General features: G+C 17.6%; 3 protein-coding genes and 1 long non-coding RNA gene across 4 annotated transcripts; 3 read left to right on the top strand and 1 right to left on the bottom strand.

Moving 5' to 3' along the window:
* The first annotated feature begins 1,313 nt into the window (after nucleotides 1-1,313).
* LOC551464 (TRAF3-interacting protein 1) lies at nucleotides 1,314-4,629 on the top strand. The gene is made up of 10 exons (XM_026440911.1): nucleotides 1,314-1,559; nucleotides 1,637-1,754; nucleotides 1,830-1,942; nucleotides 2,721-2,996; nucleotides 3,068-3,453; nucleotides 3,531-3,656; nucleotides 3,728-3,974; nucleotides 4,051-4,170; nucleotides 4,255-4,340; nucleotides 4,421-4,629. Exons 1-10 carry the CDS (start codon nucleotides 1,425-1,427, stop codon nucleotides 4,569-4,571), a joined length of 1,758 nt encoding a protein of 585 aa, XP_026296696.1. The 5' UTR covers nucleotides 1,314-1,424; the 3' UTR covers nucleotides 4,572-4,629.
* Nucleotides 4,630-4,865: 236 nt separating this feature from the next.
* On the bottom strand, nucleotides 4,866-15,846 carry LOC727022 (RNA polymerase II-associated protein 3; the record flags this gene model as incomplete). The annotated part of the gene is made up of 9 exons (XM_026440904.1): nucleotides 15,751-15,846; nucleotides 7,384-7,598; nucleotides 7,166-7,297; nucleotides 6,568-6,815; nucleotides 6,189-6,399; nucleotides 5,791-6,114; nucleotides 5,331-5,597; nucleotides 5,026-5,218; nucleotides 4,866-4,945 (listed from the first exon to the last, which is right to left on the bottom strand). Coding segments are annotated over exons 2-9 (1,593 nt in total), but the record flags the coding sequence as incomplete, so codon positions are not given.
* Nucleotides 15,847-17,065: 1,219 nt separating this feature from the next.
* LOC113218783 lies at nucleotides 17,066-18,648 on the top strand. The gene is made up of 2 exons (XR_003304704.1): nucleotides 17,066-17,353; nucleotides 18,608-18,648. It is a non-coding gene; the product is annotated as an uncharacterized LOC113218783 (long non-coding RNA).
* Nucleotides 18,649-18,670: 22 nt separating this feature from the next.
* On the top strand, nucleotides 18,671-22,366 carry LOC551782 (bestrophin-4). Its single transcript, XM_006572293.3, has 10 exons — nucleotides 18,671-18,731; nucleotides 18,869-19,149; nucleotides 19,375-19,509; nucleotides 19,574-19,740; nucleotides 20,066-20,223; nucleotides 20,346-20,576; nucleotides 20,662-20,742; nucleotides 20,925-21,076; nucleotides 21,169-21,294; nucleotides 21,548-22,366. Exons 2-10 carry the CDS (start codon nucleotides 18,971-18,973, stop codon nucleotides 22,344-22,346), a joined length of 2,028 nt encoding a protein of 675 aa, XP_006572356.1. The 5' UTR covers nucleotides 18,671-18,731; nucleotides 18,869-18,970; the 3' UTR covers nucleotides 22,347-22,366.
* Nucleotides 22,367-22,695: the final 329 nt, after the last annotated feature.

Raw genomic sequence — 22,695 nt, 5'->3', positions numbered from 1 at the left:
AAAAAAAAAAAAATTAAAATATATAATTCCAATGTTACATATTTATTTGAATTTCAATAATTGCACAATTATAAAAATAATTAATAATAAAATTTACAACAACATTTATAAACAAACTATTCATATTATTTTATTAATTATATCCATAGACGAAATATAGAATAAATTAATATTCAATACTTTTTAAGAATTCAATCATCAAATTTTTTTACCATTTTCTTGTGAACATGCGATTCAGTATAGAAAACGACTCTAAAGTTATTAGCAATAAAATTCGGAATAAAAATTTCGATTTTACTAAAATAAAAATTATAAATAAAATATACATCAAAACAATTTATAAGGAACAAAATATAGATATATTTTTATTTCTCGATTTAATCGTACTTATATATTTATAATATAGATAGCTATGAAATATTTAATTATTACAGTTATTATTACAGTAATTATTACAGTAATTCTGAACACAATTCATTATATTCTTAATTTTTTTTTATTTTATTGCATCTTGAATATATGAATAAATTCTTATTTTCAAAATTATTAATGCATATGACTTTTTTTATTTATGAAGAAAATTAAATAATAAATAATTATTTAAGAAAAAAGAATTAAATAATTATTTTTAATACAAAAAATAATTTTTATAATCTTCGAATTTGAAAATTATAAAAAAAATATTATTTAGAAATTTTTAAATAAAATATTATTAAAAATCTAGATAACTATTATTAAATAGTTATATATATAACTATATATAAATTATATATAGTTTAAAATTGATTTTATTACTTATTAAAATTTATTGAAAAAATTTATTTAAAAATTGATGTTTAATCAACTATTAAATTTTTCATTTTTTCGTCATTAATTAAAAATAATTTTATTAATTATTTTTATAATTTCAATGGAATAAACTTTATAAATAATAATAAAATTAATTAACTACATATATACTAATAACTAATATATTAAAACTACATATATATAAACATTTTTTTTATTTTTTTTATATTATAGATTAAATTTTTAAAGTAACATGTCTCGTGTCATATTTACTTTTGCCAGAAATGAGCAAAATTTTTAATAATTAAAATTATTTCAATAATTTATTATTCAAAATATCGAATAATCATAATTAATTAATATCAAGGTTAGTAATCAACTATAGTAAGTAATAAAATATTCGAGCATTTTCAAATAAAGTTTTTATTTAGGGCAACTAATTAATTTTTTATTCCTTTAATATCTAATTTTGATTTGTGTTATAATATGGTTGCATTAGCAACAGTTCATTAACGATATATGTAATCTAAACATACATTATTACATTGGTCGCCAAGCAACCATTTAATACAATAGAAACTTCAGTAAGGATAAGAAATGTCCATTACAATGATACATTTTATTTGTAATTAACAATGGTAGACGATGTAAAACTGGAAACGATTAAAAAAACTCAAGATTTACTCGGAAAATATTTTAGAAAACCACCTCTTACCGAAAAATTATTAAGAAAACCACCATTTCGATTTCTTCATGATATTATATCAGCAGTAATGTATTTCTTACTTATATTCTAAATAAAACAAATATAAAAAATTTTATAACTAATAAATGAATGGTATCGTAGATCATAAGTGAAACTGGTTTTTTAAATGGTTTATATTCAGAGGAAGAGCTAAATTCAGAAAATATAAAAAACAAAGAAGCGAAACTAGCTTATTTAACAAAATTGATCGATGTTGTCAGTAAGTTATAATTTTTTTTAAATATATAAAAATATAATATTATTAATATTCAAATATATCATACAATAATTTCAGAGTTAGTTACTGGAATTAATTTAACTGTAAGAGCCAGTAAAATAATTTCAGGTCAAGAACCAACTAAAACAAATGAATTATTGCAAGCAATTGGAAAAGCTTTAGATAAAAAGGTAATATTAATCAAATATTTATAAATATAAAAAAAAGACTTAATAGAAAAATTAATGATATTTTAATGTTAAAACTTTAGTTCATAGAATTCATAAAATACTTATAAAATTTTTAGGATTTTTTTAATTTATTAAGAGAATTTAAGATTACAAAAGTTACATTTTTAATGTTAGGAATGCATAGAATCAAAAATCAAAAATAAAAATAAAAAATAATATTTCATTATCAAATCAAAAATATTTAAAAATCTTTATTTTATAGGTTACCATATTGGTTACCATATTATCTTTTCTCACTGTGTTACCCAATAAAAAGTGATAGTTTCCATTTTTTCTTGTAATGATATCATACAATTTAATAATAATATAAATATATTGAGATGTATGTATAACTAGAATGTTGATCGTGTAAATTAATATTCATCTATATATACAGCAAGCTTGAGCATTCTACAAATTCATGAAATGTAAAAATAAAATATAAATCAATTGGATAACCGAAATTACAATGACTGAAGTTATAATAATAACAATATAAATATTATATCTATTGTTTCTATAAATATGAGTAGTGAGAAAAGTTAATTTGATAGCCAATTTTAAAATAAAGCATTTCTAAATACACATTGGTTTGTATTCCTTCTAATAAAAATAAAATTAATAAAATGGTAATTTTATTTGAAATCTATTTATTAAATTAATATATCAATTCGTAAAAAAAACACTCAAAATTTTTTGTTCCTGAAATTAAAGCTAACTAATTTTATAAATTAAACAGATAAGTAGTGTAGAAGCTATTGAACAATATAAAAAAAATTTTGGAAAAAGTAAATCTAGTTCAAAAAATAAATCATCTGTAACAAGAAATGAAAAGAGATCATTATCAAAGGAAACATTACAAAAAAAAACTACGTCAACAAAAGAAAAATCTACAGAACAAAAAAAAAAAGGTTTCGATGAAAATAATATAACAAAACATGAAGAAACATATAAAGCAGAAAATCAAGAATCTCAAAAAAATGTTAAAAACAATTCAGAAATAATACAAGTTGAGGTAAATTAATATATTTATATTTTATTATAAATATGAAGATGAAAAATTATAATTAAATATATATTTTTTAGTTAATGCAAGAGAAAATTCCTCCATCTGCACATAAAAAAAGATCTTTATCTGCTAAATCTAAACAGAATATATCCTCTATATGCTTATCTGAAATAACTCCTTTACAATTAGACAAAAAAACAGATGAAAAGCAAAAAGAATCTGAAAACAAATTAAAGCATACAATATATGCTGAAAATAATGAATTACAAAATCAAATAGTTAATATATCAAATTCTGAATTGAAATCTACATCAATTGTAAAAAATAATAAAATAGATGAAGATACAAATAAATTACAAAAAATGCAAATTACAGATAATGAAATTTCTATACAAAATATTAAAAAATTTGATCAATCAACATCAGAAATTCAAAGAATTCAATCAGAAAATAAAGATGCTAGGTATTAGTTATCTAATACTTTATCTTATAAAAGATTAAATTAAAACATTTATAATATTTAATAATAAATGCTTTTAGTATTTCACAATCAACTTCTAAACCAAGAACTTTTTTACGTCCATCTAGTTCAAGACCAATTAGTGCTAGACCTGCAGCACCTAAAATTCGAGGAAAAACAGAGTTAATTGTTAATGAAGAGATACTGTTAGAATCATTTTTAAATTTTTGACAAAAAATATTTATATGAAATATGAATTATTAGTATTTTCTTTTAGAACACCTATGGGAAGTATAAATGTTATTGTAGAAAATTCTGATCTCAAAGAAGATGATGATGCTGAAGATATGGTAGTTATGGAAACTAAAGGAAATGGTAGCGATTCTTTAGAAAACAGTACAAATTTTAAAGTTAATGATCAATTAACACAAGAACATGGACATCTTGTTGCTCAAATATTAGAAACACAAAAAGAATTGGTTAATAATGATAATGTAGATGTAATGCCTAAAAAAATAAATATTGTAAGTATAATTCAATTATTTTTATTGTTATTACTCATAAAGTATATGAAATATACTATATGAAATTTATTCTTAGGCATGGGATATAAGTTCAAAGCGTGACATAATAACAAAGGAAATTGATAAACTACGAAATACAATACAAACTTTAACTCGTGCAACAAATCCACTTGGAAAGTTATTAGATTATTTTCAAGTAATTATTTATTATTAATTTATTATTAATTTATTAACTTATTATTTATTATAATATATTTATAATATAAATTATTATTTACAGGAAGATGTAGAAATTATGCAAAAAGAACTATTAGAATGGAAAAATCAATATCAACAAGTAAATGAACAATTAAAAATTGAAAAAATGTAAGAATATAAATTTTATATATAAAATTTAATAAAAAAATTTAAGATACATGTATATAATAATTAATAATTTTTTTCAGGAAAACACAAGAATTAATAGAACCTATGAAAGAAACATTAAAAGAAATTGATCATAATATGAAAATACAATTGAATAAAATATGTCAAGCAAAATCACAAGTTATAAAAAATGATCAAAGAATACAAACGTTATTAAATGGTCATATTTAATTTTCGTTTCATTAGAATAATAATATTTTATCATAAATTTTAACATAATTTATTTTTTTTTAAGTTTATATTATTTATACATTCTTTTATTAAGTTAATTATTGTACATACATAAAAATATGTATAAAATGTAATATAATACGTAAATAATATATAAAAACTCTTATAATTTTCATGCGTTTATTTACTACTTATTAGAATAAAAACATTTGTACAAAATATATAACTTAATTTTATTAGAATATCACTCATAAATATTTCTATTAATAAATTTTCAACTTATTTTTTAACTTCGTATTTATCTTCTAAAATTGAAATTTCATCTTGAGGCATATTTTCAATTATCTTGCAATATTCAAAAAGCATTTTTAAACCTAAAGATTAATAAAAATCTATTAAAAAAAAATGTTACCAATGTTTTATATTATTTTAGATTTTATGCAACAATACATACTTTTTTTATCACTGTCACTAAGAAACATGATAAATGTTCTAAATCGTTTAACTTGACTAAGATCTTTTAGATAATGGAATATTAAATCTTTTCTTTTTATAAATTCTATTTTTAAAATTTCTATTATTTGACAAAAAATATCAGACTCCATTGAATCTTGAAATATTTTAGGTAAACTGTCTTTTGGTAATTGCTGAAATTTGATTTAATAATTTTATTAAATAATCACTAATTTACAAATTGTAATTAATATTTGTAATTTTTCACTTATTAAAAAATTATAATTTTTAAATATATTTTTTCACCTTTAAATATTTATATCTAAATTCTGATGATTTATTTGTTTTCCAATTCATAATAAATTGTACAGCTGTTTTAGGAATTGGAGGTACAGCACTAATATCTTCTAAAGATTTAATAGTTTTAACAGAATTATTATTTTTCATAAGATTATTATCTTTATCAAATTCTTTTTTCTGTTGATCATTGTCAATGCATATTGTTTTGTCATTAATATAGTTATGACTAATAACAAATTCCATTTCTTGAATAGGTATTTTTATCAATGATTTCTATATAAATTTAATATAATATTATAAATATAATAAATATTAAATATATATAATAATAAATATTACATTTATAATTAAATATATATAATATAATAAATATTAATATATATTAATATTTATAGTATAGTATTATTATATTTAGTATAATAAATATTTAATATATCTACATATATTTTTTAATTAATAATTTTACCTTTGAATGTAAATGTGGGGGTTTTTCAATTGGTTCTATAATAATAACATTATCTTTTTCTGGTAACCAACTTGGAATACGTGGATCCCTTTCATTTTTTATATCTATATCATGTACATTATCATCTTTCTTATCTTTTATTTTATTTTTATTGTTTATAATATCTTTAATATTTTTATCATCTTCTATATAATTAATTTCAGTATTTTTAATATTTGCTGTTTGTAAATTTAATGTAGTTTTATTCCACATTTTTTCAGCAATTTTTTTTTCAAATGTGTTTTTAGATAATTCTTTTGTATATTCTTGTACTTCAGTGCTTGTCTATATGAAATATTTTTTAATATCTTGAATAAATAAATTTAATTAAATGATTTTAATTTTTATTTATTAATTACCTTTAAATATTTAATTTTGTTTTCAATTTGATTAAATAATAATTTAGCTTCCTTATTAAAAGGTTCTAATTTTAAAATTTTGTCTAAATCTAATTTAGCTTCCTTGTATTGCTTTAAATTCATTCTAGCTATTGCTCTTCTATGATAAGCTTTTATATAAGTTTCATCTAATTGTATTGCAGCAGAGCAATCAGATTCAGCAGAATAGAAACTATAGAAAAATATTTAATATATATAATATATAATATAAAAAATATATAATATACTTATAAAAATATAATATCTAACATCATTTTACTGTTTTTAATTTAATATGTAAAATATAAATATTATATTCTATTATATATAAAATATAATTAGAATATAAATATATATTTACTTGTCTAATTTTAATTGACAAAGTGCACGGTTTGCATAAAATATTGCATCATGTGGAAATATTTTTATAGCATTACTATAACAACCAATTGCTTTAGACCATTTTTTTTGTTGCACACAAATATTGCCTTCATTTTTATATTTCATTGCTTCTTGATGTGCTTTTTCTAATTGTTCTTTAGATATTGATTCATCTTCGGATTCATCTTCATTATATTCTTCTTCATCTATTTCCTTGCATGCCTTATCCTTTAAAATAATATAAATAACATTAAAAGTATAAAACTTTATTTTTTTTGTACACAAAATTTTGTATTTTTCGCACATTGATAAAATTTGATAAATTCCAAGAATCACAATTTTAATTTTATTTTTAATCAAAATTCATGATAAAAAATCATTAATATTTAAATATCATTTATAATATTTTTAAATATTTATACTTAAAAATTGAAATTCAAAATTTAATTTTTAATTTAGAAGAAAACATATTTACTTCTCAAAAATTATCAAAGAAAATTATATGAAAGTATCATTTTAAAATAAAATTTCATTTATAATAACATTCAAAATTAATTTAATTTTATAATAAAACTTACTACATCAAATTTATCCCAAGCAGAATAATCATAAGATTTTATTTTTTTCGATTTAGAATCAATTTCATTTATTTTTTTTGAAATTTTTTTTATTTTATTTTTACATTTGGTTCTAATTGGTGGTAAAGTGATCTACAAAAAACATTTTTATATATATATATATATACATATTATAAATATTCTTATTCTTACATCAACAAAAAAATGACAATTTTTACTTGACAATTTCGTTCTTTCCTCAATTCATCATCTTTACGTTTCATTTGTTCTTCCCAATTTTTCATATCAAGAAATTCTTTTTGTAAATCTTCTGCATTATTCTTCACTTGCTTTTGCATTAAAATTGATTTATCCATTTTTTTATTATATTATAATTATTACGATTAATGAAGTTAAAATATCAGTTGCAAATTTAGGTTAATTTTTGCACTTCCTAAAAAATGAATAATAATTTCATCATTTACATATTAATTTATTAAAATATTTGATTTACTAAAATTTTGATTAAAGTAAAATAAAATTTTTACTTTATTCGCACTATATATTTTCATATATCATAAAAAATATTAATATCATAAAAATTTCGCATAATTCATTATATTAAATTTGTTATATCATATTTTTAATCAAAAAATTTTCTTAATTTTCTTATTTGTATACAAAAAATATTTTTTTTTTTTATAAATTAATGTTAGAACTTTAATTGTTAATAATAAATAATTTTAATAATGTTAAAATTATCATATATTTAACACTTCCAACAAATTTCGAAATCTGTTTTTAAATATTATGCCATAAATAACATTAGAATAGATTTAATATTTAATATATTTTCTTGTTCAATATTTTGAGAATTGTGCTTAAGAGCCCTCATTATATAAAAAAATGAACTAAATTATTCATTGTTTATATTGTATCTTATAGCACAAAGAAACAAAATAGACGTAACATCTTATGAAATATTGTATCGCATATTATAATATTGTAATATATCAATAATTAATATTTTTTATATCATCTAATATATATATATATATATATATATATATATATTTTTATATCATCTAATATATATATATATATATATATATATATATATATATTTTTTATATCATCTAATATATATATATATATATATATATATATATATATATATATATATATATATATATGCTACGAACGAAATAGGAATTAGTAGTATAAGAAAATAAGAATATAAGGTGACTCAAAAATGTGAAAAGATCTATTAATTAAAAATTTTTTTAAAAATTGAGATAATTTCAAGTATCATTTTCTTTTACAAAATTTTTCGTTAACAAATTTTGTTAATAGAAAATATTGGCCAATCACATAGCATAATCGAATTGTGATAGTAACGTTGGTTATATACTACTAAACACGAACAAGCTAAATAACATATGTTGGAAAAAGTATATTAAATGTAACAAATATTTTTTTATCGATAAAAGATTATATTGAATTATATCATTAAATAAATTATAATATCTTGTATATACCACAGACTATTTAGAATAAAAATAGATCAATTATCTTAGGAACTTTTATAACTCTATCATACCAACTTAAAAATTTAACATTCATTTTAGCATCTTCTGCTATGAAAGTATGATGAAATAATTATTAAAATATTAATAAGAATTAAGTTCAACAAACATATTATTGTGCGACAAATAGTTATTACTTAATGTAAATGATTTTTATCATTTATACAATATTATCAAGACAATGAAATTGCGGCGATATGTTCCATAATAAAATCATTATTACACATATTAGAATCATTTTTTATTGTAGCTTTTTAGATGATTAAATATATGTGAAAATTTTTTTAAATAAATATTAAATATCGACAAAAATAACATAAAAATATTTATTTTAATCTTTTTTCAAAATCATAAATACACATATATATATATATATATATATATATATATAATATTATAATATTCAATTATTAAATAAATATAATAAATATTTAATATAATAAATATAAATATAAAAAGTGAAAATTTTGAAAAATTCTTTTACGAGATTAATGTTTAATTAAAATTATGTTTGTTATAACAATTATTAGTTCAATACTCACATTTTTTTTTTTTTTATTTAATTAAATGGCAATCTGGCAAGAAAAAATCACTTAACTTGCAATAATATATATATTATTTGATATATTTATTGCAAATAATTATTTGATAATAACACTTAGAAAATCATTTATTAAGAATAATAATAATAAAATAAAATAAAATTCGAATAATATATTATGAAACAAATTTTATAATAATAATATTTAATAACATTAACATTATTTTATTATTATTATTAATTATATATAATTAATTATTATTTATATATAATAAATATTATTTATTATTATATGTATAATATAATATTAATACAATAATTTAACAAGTATAATATAAAAAAATATTATGCAAAAATATTATGCTGACTTTCAATCAATTAGTTTTAATTATACAAATATATTATTATTAGTAGTATCTAAAAAATAATATAAAAATAATATAAAATCTAATAATATATAGTATAATATAAAATTTAGTAGTATAAAAAAAAAAAGAGAATGCTTTTTTTTTCATTTTAGATGCATTATCATTATATAAATATAAATGTATATATATACATGTACATATATACATATATATATATAGTACATACGTATATGTATTGTGTAATATTGATTGTCAAGATTTTTATTAGAGAATATCATTCTAGATCTTAGAATCATGTTACATTTCAGCCAGATTAAAATTTTTAAAATTATGATTGTAAATATTCTCTAAATAATTTACGAAAATGATATAAAAATATTAAATTGAAATAAATTGATATAAAAATTCCTTAAAAAATTATATTCTCTAACAATATTGTCTTATATTCTTTTTATACCGCTTTATATTCTCATTTGTTGTTTTAACAGGAAACATAACTTTTAAGAGTCCACAATAATGCAAAAAAAATTTCTGTACAAATTTCTAAATGGTTATTTTCATAATGATTAAATTTCATAAATATGGTATTTAAACAAACGATTAAGAACTAATTGGCTATATTTCCAGAAAAAAATTTTGTTTCTGATTAATTGAAATTTGAAAAGTTTGGAAGAGAAGAAAAAATATAAATGAGTAATGGATAACCGGCAATACCGATTAATTAATTTTTACTATTATTATTTGTTTTATTTCAATAATAAAAAAAAAATTTTCATACTTTTTGTTTACTTAAAAACAGATAAAATTATGAGATTTGTTATATTAAAAACTTTTAAGATTCTAATTTCTATATATTATTATATAGAAAACTTTTAGTTTTGATATGTATTTTTTCTGATATTAAGCAATCGGTTACGTTATAATATCGTCATTATATCGCTGTAATGCGTTATTGAACAAATCATTATTACATCATTAACTATTTGATATTTGATCACTACGATTGCTATTTCGAATAATATTATTTGTATAGTTTAAGTTTTAGTTTAAATTAAGTTTTTTGATTAAAATTTTTATTAATATTTCAGAAATTAATAAAAATCTAAATACAATAGATATATAATAGAATTTTAGATTTATTCTCTTCTTTTTTTTTCTTAAATTTGTTAATGAAAATTTATGATTAAAAAAATAATTATTCGATGTAGACAATAATTATATAATATATTACACTTTATTCTTTTTATACAGTAAAATTAAAAATAAAATAAAACGACATTTTTAAATTTTATTTTTTAAGTCTTAATACAATTATAAATGGTTTTAATACAAATATAATTGATAGATATATCAGATATATAAAATTTATTTAATGCATTACGAATTAAAACAATAAATTTAAATAATTTTTATAGGGATTGTATTCTTTTATTCAATGTCAATAAAAAATTTTTAATATCTATTCACATAAACAAATTGAGGATTTTAAGGATTTAAGATTCTTAGAGATACAAGAATGAACCAGATTCTTTATGATAAGACTTTTTCAATAATTAGAAACAACATTCAACAACGTTCGTTAAAAATAGAAAAGAAATAGAAAAAGAATAGAAAAGCAAAATCAATAATTTAACACTTATCTAAAATATAAGATAATATTTTAAATATTTTTGATACAAGTTTGAATTTGAATATTAGAAAAGCAAAAATTAATATTCAAAATCTTATTTTATTAAGAAAAACAAAAAAATGTATTTCTTGTTTAATTATTTATATTTATTTAAAAGGATAAGAAATAATTTATGAAAATATTTCTAACGCTGACATTGTAATACAATGTTATTATTTATGGAATTTAGAAGATAAAAGTACAAGAATAATTTATTAACTGAAAAATATATAAAACAAATAATTTTGATAAAATCAAATATAATCTCGTGTTACAAATATTTGACAAAAAAACTTCTGCTTTTCATATTTCTATACAAATTGCATAAAATCAAAAAATAGATACTGCATATTGATTATTTAAGATCTGTTTAATAATTTAAATAATAATAAATTTTAATAATAATGATCCTAATTCAAATAAATGCATCATTTCTAATTTATGTCCCTTAATTAAAATTTGTTATAACAATTAAAGAATGTTTTTAATTGTATGTTTTTATAAACATTCTTCTGGTTTAAAAATTTCGCTTTGTTTTTTAGATTGATTCTAACTATCAGTAATTATCATAATTATACAATTTTGACATGATTTAAAATGGCAAGATATTATATTTCTAATATCTTCTCGTTTGAATACAGATAATAGTTTTTTTTCAATTCTTTAAATATATAATGATATTTATAATCAAAATACATTTGTAAAAATGATATATCTAATTATTAAGAAAAATATATTTTTTAATTTAAATAATAGTTTATCTAATTATAGTAATAATTCAATTTAATAATGTACGTGTTATTACGTGAATATTTTTAATTGACTTAATATACGACATCTAAATTAAATAATATTTTATTTTGTAAAATAAAAGGATATATATATATATTATAGGATATATTATTATTATTATATTATATATATTATTATTATTATATATTATTTTATTATTATATTATTATTATATATATATATAATATTGATGTTAAAAATGATTGATGAATTGATATATAATAAGAAGAGATATATATAATTAGAAATTGATATAATAATATTATCAATGTCAATATGTTCTTTAAATACACATATTTTAATTATAATAATAAATATGTGAATATTTTAATGATTTTATTGATAAATAAAATTATAAAATTGATAAATAAATAGAGAATTTTAGTGCAAACAAATACTAATACTTCATCCATATATTGTTCATGTACTTACTTATGGATTTATTAGTATTTTCTAATAATTTTTTCAATATTTTAAACATCATAAAGTCATAATAAATGCCATATTGTTGTATTAGTTTTTATCATTGAGATATTCATTTTAAATAAATTATTTTGGATTATTATATCCGAAATTCGGAAAACTCGAATTAATTTATAAAATTTATAAAAAAAAATAAATATGCAACACATTATAAAAATATAATTTATTTAATAATGATTATCATAAGGATATAATGAGCATTTTTATAATTATTTTATTAATTTCGTAAAAGTATTATTTTACGAAATAATACTTTACTTATATATAAGAATTATATAATATTACAAAATTTAGAAAATTTTTAACGAAATAAGCAATTCAAGTTCAACATATTTAAATGACGGAATATACAAACATTTATGCAAATTTTATTATATTTATATTTTATTATAAAATTCTTTATTTTCATATATTGTTTTTTCTTTTTGAATATTTTATATTTTGTATTTTATATGTATATATATAGATACATATATATAATATTTATAATATACGTAATAATATATTATACATATATAATAATTATAATAATAATATATTTACTGATTTTTATATTATTAAGAGAAATATATATAGTTTAATATAGTTTCATTAGTAATAATTTTTCTTTGAATGACAATTTTTATCATTAAATTTGTTTGCTATTTACATTCAGAATTTATTTTTTGTATATATATTTTTAGATAATATCACAACAGTATTGCAGTTTGTTGTTATAGTTTGATATTTTTTTTCTTAATAATGCATAATTTATAAAAATATAAAATATTATGTATTCTGAAATTATTAAATTTCTTTTCGGGCTTTCACGCAATTATATAAGTAATAATAAATGTATATAAATATATATAAATATATATTTATCTAATAAATATGGAAAAATAATAAATAATGATTATGAAAATGAAAAAAAGGCATTTAAAATCTTTTATTTTTTATGTAGATAAAAATAATAGTAATGACATTTATAAATAGATGAATATGGCTAAAAATGAATTAACTAGTTGAAAGTCAATGACAGAAAAATAAATTTATTCTTATATCTATATATCTATATATCTTTTTTATACTTATTAAATTAATCTTTATATATTATATTTTGTATATTATAAATAATATATTAATAAAAAATTTTATAATAATTTATTTCAATTTTATTTTATTCTTAATAAATAATTTTTTAAAATTTATTATCAAATATATTAGATAATATATATATATATATTTTATTTTATTATATTATTAAACTTTGATTTTTTTCTTGCTATCGATATAAATAAATCGATAGAAATAAAAAATAATAAAAAGACTTGTGATCATTAACTATAATAATTTTTTAAATGATTTCCTCAATATATTTTTCATTTTTTATATTATTAAATTTTTAATCAAATTTTTAATCAAATTTTAATAAAATTTAATAATCAAATACAATAATATTAATATTATATATAATATTAATAATAGTATTATTAATATAGTATAATAGTATTAATAGTATTAATATAATTATTATTATTAATATATTTTATATAATATATTTCATATATTTCATAATTATATAGTATATTTCAAGTGTATATATATATACTTTATTTTTGTATTAAAAATATTTTACGAAAAAATATTTCAAACAAAATTATATAATATTGACAAGAATTATGAGAATATTATGATAATAAATTTAACTTTGAAATAATCTTTAAATGTCCTATGAAAATCATATTTAAATGTTTAAATGGAATCCTATATTTTTTTTATCTTACATATACATATACATATATCCTATAATGAGAAAGAAAAATAAATGGACATTTCGAAACTATCTATACATATATTTTTTTTTAAATCTTTATTAAGTTATTAACTTTTAAAGTTATGTGCTGATATTAACTAGTATAATATTATGATTACCAAAAAAACCATATTATGATTACCAAGATCACCAAATTTTTATAAATTTTTTTCTTATGAAAATACATATAAAAATACATACAAATAAATAGTTTTTCACACTTCCGTTGAAAATACAATTATATTAAAGAATAATAAATAGAAATCAGTATATGAATAAAGAATATCTAAAATAAAGAAGAGAAAATGGAAAAGTAATTTCATTTAGTAATTCCACAAACATTACAAAGATATTTTTTCAATCAAGATAATTAAAGAATAGTTTCTTTCTTTTTATCTCTCTTTTTTTTTTCTCTCTTATATATATATAAAATTAGTTTTTTTTAGAATTATCATGATATACAAAATGCAAACAACTTTTTTTTATTAATACATCAAGTAAATATTTTATTTTATCACGTTAGTGTTATTTATAAGCAGTTAAAATGACTGTCAAATTTTTAAGTATGAGTTAAATTTAAGGCATGAAAGTCATAAAATAATTAATCTATTCTTCATCTGTGCTTTAGATGGATTGAAATACATTAAATGATAGATTTATTCTGAATTTAAATCTATTCTCATTGATATTTGTATCTCACCTATGTTTTTATTAATTTTATTCAATAAATATTCAATTTTAATTCCAACTGCTATTAATTACAACCGTTTGAGCCGATATCATTGTATATGACAAAAATGATCCTCAAATTTTTGTAATATAAAAAAGCATTAGACTTATCATATCTATTAATCTGTGTATTCATTTATGAAGTAAAATGTATACTTTTATACATCGTCTATGGTTTAAATAACATAACTTTTAAATAAAATTATTGACAGCAATTTGATTAATTAAAAAATATATATATATGTATTAGACATATATGTATAAGAATAAAATAATTTATATAGAAATAACAAATTTTCAACAAATTAAATTTCTTATATGATGATTTTAAAAAAATTATTATAAATACACAATTAATTTTTTAGTATTTAATATAATAAAAATTTTAATTACAATTAAATACTATAAAATATTATTATAAATATTTATATTTAAATATAAATTAATTATTAAATTATTAACTATAATAATCTATTTCAAACAAAACAAAATTTTAATAAAAATACAATCTATTAATGATATTCCTAATATATCATGAAACATTTTTGCATAATTGAATTAAAAGTAAATATTTTTTGAAAAATAAAAAAAATAAATAATAGAACCAATAAAATAATAAATTAATAAATCGAATAATAATTACTTAACAGAGCTTGACATTCGACCTCTTTTAGATTTGGATATCTGCCATCGAATCAGAATTGACCAGTTTCAATGTTAATATTCACTATGACGATTTTCTTAGCGAATCAGTTTAGCGCTAACTAGCCTTGGATACGTTTAACTGATCAAACGTTTTTTATATTGAAGTTTTTTTCGATAAAAAATTTCTTTGAAATCAATAGTGTGATAATAAATCACATTATAAAATATAATTATAAAATTTTTGTGTTGTTGTATAACCAAGCAAATTTTATTAAAAATTCTTTTTAATTCAATCAGTATAATATATATGTGATAAATATATAGATATTCATCGATTATATATTTAATAAAGTATTAAAAAGTGCATTTATTTTTCATATGTTACGTACATAAAATTCAAATTTTTTACTTCAAATAATTGAAGTAGTTGGAAACAAATCTATGAAAGTATTTTATACAATTCTTTAAATTAAAATAGATTTAATTTAAAATATTTTCTATAAGAAACAGAAAACATTTAAATCGATAAATAATTATTTTTAGTTAAATTATTTTATACAAATATTTTCAATAAAAAAATTAAAAAGTTAGAATTGATTTTTATGAACATGAAAAACTTATTATCAAATTGTTATTAAATTGAATTAAGTTTTGATAATAATTAAAATAATTAATTTCTTTCTTATGCAAGAATTTAATTCATAACAATTAATTTGTCTGTTGATAAATAATTGCATTACATAAATATATAATTTTTGCAAAATATTTTATATATAAAATATATAATAATATATTATAATAACAATGAGAAAATATATTTTTTTAATATTGAAATAAATCAATATATAATATTTATATTTTTAAATTATTTAAATATTATCATTTTGAATGTATAATCCATAGACCAAAAATTAGATTTTCGTACAAATAATTTTAAAAAATATTTACTATAACATATAATTCTATAGAGAATATATATAATATATAATTCTATATAAATGTATAAAAATATATCTTTTTTAAATTTAATTTTTTAAGTTATAGTAAATTTAAAAAATTACTAAAAAATAAATTCATATTATATTTTTTCAACAATATATTAAAAAAAAATTAATTAAATTTCAAAATTACTTATGAATTCTAATAAAATTCCATAATATTTATCAATATCTACAAAAATTATTATAAATTTGACTCTCTTTTCGCTCACTTTATCTATCATATATATTTTTTTTATAAATACATATATATTTTTGAATTCTGAATATTGATATATTTTATAATTATATATTTTTATCATTAAAATTATCTGAATAAATAATAAATAGTTAAACCGCTAAAAAATAAACCGCTTTGAATAAGTTTTAATTAATTTAATCTATTTAAAATTATTATATTAAAAATTATATTAAAACAGAAGCATTTTGTAGTTTGGCCAATGTCGTATGCTTCTTTCGAACAACATATTTTTAGATCGAGGAACATCGAGCAGAACATCAGATGATCTGTTGATCAGACACGTGTCATTAGAAACAACACAGAACAAGTGATTACAAAATCAATTCCAAAGAAAAAATTCAATTAAAAAATTCATAAATCAGGTATTCTTTTATTAAAATATAATAATAAAAATATAATTTTTCGTTAAAAATATTATTCGTTTAAAATATTTTTTGTTAAATTAAATATTTACTATTAATAGATATGTAATTGTATAAAAATAATTTTTCATATAACATTTCTGTTAGTTATAATATAAATCTAATAATTAGAAAGTAAAATTTTTTATATATTAATATATTTATTATTTATTCTCATTTTTCAAAGATTTTTAATGTAGAGGAGAATTTTATTTTATTAGCGCATAAAAGATTCAAAAAATAACTAAAAGTATATAAACTAGAAAAATTTTATTGTAAAAGAAAATATTTAAATTGTTTTTAATCTTTATAATCAAGATTTAACAAATAGAATATAATCAAGATTTAACAAATAGAATATAATAAATATTTAACAAATAGTTCAAATTATGAACTATTGAAAATTTAAGAATCACTTAATAAATAATATTAATGCTGAATTAGATTTATTTAATATTTTAAATTTTTTGTCATAAGAAATTACAATATTCAAAAAATCAGAAAAATATATATTGCTAAAATATGTATAATATTTTTTATAAATTAATCATAAATTATTACAATAATCGTTTATAAAATTTTCACTGAATTTTATGATGGTAATTTATTATTCTTTTTAATTGAAAAATTTTCTAAAATGTATTATATGATAATAATTTATTAAAATTTATCATCTAAGAAAAATTTTTATTAGCAATCTATCAGTAAATATTAAAATGCAATTGTGGTATAAATGTTATATTTATTCAAAACGACAATTATTCCGATGTTCGAAGTTATATTTAACAACACTGTTACATATCTACTGGCACAAATCCCAAACTATTCGACATTATTTATGGTGCATAGACAAAAAAAAATCATACTAATACTTCTCAACAATTCTTGTACATTAACAATATTGTATAGTAATGTAGTCTTTTTTCATCTTCAATATCTTTATTCATACTTATCTAATTTGTATTTTCAAGTATAGCCTCTTTCTATCCGATTAGGATTAATAATTAAATATTTATAATTTTTATTTTTAAATTGAAATATTTTAGTAAATTAAAAATTGAACAAATTAAAATAATTAATTTTCAATTATTTATAATTATTTATAATTAATAATAATATATTTGATTTTTTAAATTTTTATTTAAAATTAAAAAATATTATGTTAAATAAAATGTTATTTATACTATTTATATTAAACATTTCATTTACTTACAGAAATCTACAATGAATTTTGAATTAATAATTCTTTCATGGGAAAAAAATTGTAAACAAAATAATTGAAATTATTATTTTATTAGAAAGATGTCTTATTTCATCATATATTTACCTCACAATAAAGGTATTTATTAATTTAAAATATTACGAAAATAATATAAAATTTATGCAAAAATTCCATGCAAAAAATCCAATATTTGAAGAGTGTATTCATATTATTATATAATTATATATAAGTATTATAGAAATAATTTTTATCAGGTTTATAAAGAAATTTATAGTAACAATGAAAAGAAAGAAATTACTATTGTTACGACAAAATTACTTCCATTACGAATCTGACAAATATTGAATAAAGGAAGGATGACTGTTTCATATCAGTATCAAGTTGCAAACTCTACCAGAGGTGGATTCACCAGACTCCTTTTTATGTGGAGAGGTTCACTCTATAAACTTATCTATAGAGAATTACTTTTATTTTTGATTTTATTTGCTGGACTTTCTGCTATTTACCGTCATATATTAAATTCTACACAAAAAAGGTTCGCAATTCAATTTTTATTATATAATATTAGAATAATAAGTTAATTATAATTTATATAATTAATGTTTCTATGATTAAATTTTTGTATTATATATTTATATTAATGCACAAAAATTGCAATAATAAAATATAAATAATATTTATCTCATTATAAATTATTTATAAAATAAAAAAGAAAATGTTTAAAAAATTAATTATTAATTATTAATTATTTTATATTTAGAGAATTCGAACAGATCGTTATTTACTGTGACAATTTTATTAATTTAATTCCATTAAGTTTTGTTCTTGGATTCTATGTATCTTATATTGCTCAAAGATGGTGGCAACAATATCAAGCAATACCTTGGCCTGATAAGTAAGTTATAAAAATAAATATTTAATAAGATACAGAATTTAATATTAACGATTATTATTGATAGAGTTATGCATTTAATTGCTTTATATATTACTGGAAATGATGAATATGGTCGTACTCTTCGAAGAGCTCTGATGCGTTATTTGAATCTTTCCTTAATACTTGTGTTACGTTCGATCAGTTCAGCAGTAAAAAAACGATTTCCAACACTTGATCACGTCGTTGATTCTGGTAAAGTTTTCTTTTAGCTGAATATAATTTTAACTCATATATATTTCCAAAATATATATAAATTTATTTATTTTGAAGAAAGACTAACAAGTCAAAACTTATAATGTGAAAATAACAAAAAATTTTTACAAAAATAAAAACAAAATAAATTTGAATTAAAAACTTATTTTGATAAAGATAAATTTTTTTTAATAAAATATATATAAATTTGTTTACATTCATAAAAATATAAAAATTTTTAAATAAGTCAATTTTTGATATTGATACTTAATTATTAATATTATATTGATTGACTAAATACTTCACTAAATAAATCATTTTGTAGGTTTTATGACATCACTTGAATTAGATTTGTTTTTGGCGGTTCCGAGTTTAGAATTCAACACTTATTGGATCCCTTGTACATGGTTTATTAATCTTCTGAAAGAGGCGCGCCAAAATCATAGAATTCCTGATCCTCAGGGATTGAAATTAATTATGGAGGTATCATACTTAATAACATAAAAAGAATGTGTAATTATAAAGCTTTACATATTAATTCATGATTACATATAATCCATTAATAAATTATATTAATAAATAACATTAAATAATGATCATAACAGGAATTTAATGAATTTCGTACAAAATGTGGCCTCTTATGGAGTTTCGATTGGATATCAATTCCATTAGTTTATACACAAGTAGTAACATTAGCAACATATAGTTTCTTTGGAGTAGCTTTAATTGCTCGCCAATACATCGAGGGCAAAGAAAAACAATTTCAATTACAAATTGACATTTATATACCTATTTTTACAATTCTACAATTTTTCTTTTTTATGGGTTTATTAAAGGTATCTTTAATTTTTACTATCATAAAAATATAATAATAATTATAATATCAAAATAATAATAAAATATAATGTAATATTTTAATAGGTAGCAGAACAATTAATTAATCCCTTTGGTGATGATGATGAAGACTTTGAATTAAATTGGATAATTGATCGTCATACCAAAGTATAATTGAACTTTTTTATCTATATCTTTTTTAATATATTTAAATTATATATATTTATATTATTTATATATTATTATATAAATTATATAAATTATTATATAAATATATTAATATATTTAAATTATATAATTTTATTTTTTCATTTTTTATATTTAATATTAATTAATATATTGTATTTTAGGTATCATATCTTGGAGTAGATACTCTTATGAATCGATGTCCACCATTAGTCAAAGATATTTATTTTGATGCTGAAAATTTAATTTTACCATATACTGAAGCAGCAGCAGCTTATAAAAAGAAAACTTATCGTGGTAGTGTAGCAAATATGACGTTAGTATTGTAAATGAAAATTGTAAATGAATGTATTTAAAATGTTAACAAATAAGAAAATAATTTTAAAATTAATATTCATTAATATTTAGAGTTCCTGAAGAAAAACAAACCATGTTTTTACCAGATGTTATAGAAGAAGAAGAAGAAGATATAAAACCCTCACACCACACATCAACTATAAGTTTAACTAATGATAGTCCATTATGTGAAAGACGGTAAAATTATTATGTCAATTTTTATATAATTATTTTATTTATTTTTTTTTTACTTTATTTTTTTAAAGTTTTATTATTTTAAAAAATAAAAATTTGTTTAGAGTAACATATATGGAAAAAAAATACAAAGAATAATAAAAAATTAAATAAAAAATTATATTAAACAATATATTAAAAATGTATTAAATTGAAAGATAGAAAAAAGAATTGTTTTTGAAATTAAATTTTCTTAAATTAAACTCGTTTGTTTCAGCCAGATTAGCCAACACTCTGAAACACCTACGACAATTGATCAAACTTATTCTGAAACAATTTTACAATTTGATATTCAAGAACCGGCCCAAGTTAATCAAACAGAACAACGAAAAAAAATTATAACAGAAACCATGAAGAAATTTTCATCCCTAGGAAAACATTCGATATCACGAATCGATACAAATCGAAAACCATTTTTTATGTTAACAAAAAGTCCTAAAGTTGTTATACAACCTTGGTCAAGTACATCCAATTTATCAAAATCTACGAAACAAATTATAGATACACCTACCATATACACCACCAAAATAAATCCATGGAAAGACTATAAGACATCAAATATTGTGCAATCGTTTTCATTTGAAGCTTCAGAATGTTCTCAAGAAGAGAAACGATCTAATTTTGAAAATGTATATTCATTTGATAACATTAATATAAATCCCAATGATAATCCTCATTCAGATACATGTCAAATACAATGTCATCATACAATGTATCATTTAACACTGCCAGAAACACCTTTATCAACTTCGATAAGAGCAATAGTGCCAAAAAATAGGAGTCCCAAATTTCTTGTAAAAAGACATAGATCAATGAAATTAGGTAAGAAAAAAGGTATTCAATGGAAACAAATTGTAAAAACAAATAGAAAAATTACAACAGATAACATATCAATGATTGAAAAATCATTACCATATTCAAGAAGCTCACCAAATTTGAAATTAGAAGAAATTCCACAAAATCTAAAAAATAATATATCTGATGATGATACAAGCTCTTCATGTAAAGAAGAATAAATTTTAAAATTGCAATTATACATGTATGTGATATTTGTTAAAGAATGTATAATATTATATAAAAGTATTTATCATTATAAAATATTATAAATGTAATATTATGTTTCATCACTATTTGATATATTTCAATATTGTCCTTGGAAAAAATTAATTTTTTATAAAAATATAATTAAATTTTGTAATTATTATCGATAAAAATTAAATTTTATCTTATAATCATATATCAAGATTTTTTTATAAGATTATATCTATAGTAAAAAAATATATATATAAATTAAATATCTTTCAAAAATACAATTAAAAATTAATTAATTAATTATATTTGTAATTATAAATAATATTTTTTGAG

Source organism: Apis mellifera, linkage group LG5, assembly GCF_003254395.2.
Source record: "Apis mellifera strain DH4 linkage group LG5, Amel_HAv3.1, whole genome shotgun sequence".
Taxonomy (NCBI): domain Eukaryota; kingdom Metazoa; phylum Arthropoda; class Insecta; order Hymenoptera; family Apidae; genus Apis; species Apis mellifera.
This window is presented reverse-complemented; position numbering and strand designations above follow the sequence as displayed.

Excerpts from the sequence above, each read along its gene's own strand:
- LOC551464 (XM_026440911.1), top strand. The coding sequence starts at position 1,425 with ATGGTAGACGATGTAAAACTGGAAACGATTAAAAAAACTCAAGATTTA. Across the intron at positions 1,943-2,720 it reads GAAAAGCTTTAGATAAAAAG|ATAAGTAGTGTAGAAGCTAT; the intron begins GTAATATTAATC and ends TAAATTAAACAG. Across the intron at positions 3,975-4,050 it reads TGCCTAAAAAAATAAATATT|GCATGGGATATAAGTTCAAA; the intron begins GTAAGTATAATT and ends ATTTATTCTTAG.
- LOC551782 (XM_006572293.3), top strand. The coding sequence starts at position 18,971 with ATGACTGTTTCATATCAGTATCAAGTTGCAAACTCTACCAGAGGTGGA. Across the intron at positions 21,077-21,168 it reads GGTAGTGTAGCAAATATGAC|AGTTCCTGAAGAAAAACAAA; the intron begins GTTAGTATTGTA and ends ATTAATATTTAG. Across the intron at positions 21,295-21,547 it reads AGTCCATTATGTGAAAGACG|CCAGATTAGCCAACACTCTG; the intron begins GTAAAATTATTA and ends CGTTTGTTTCAG.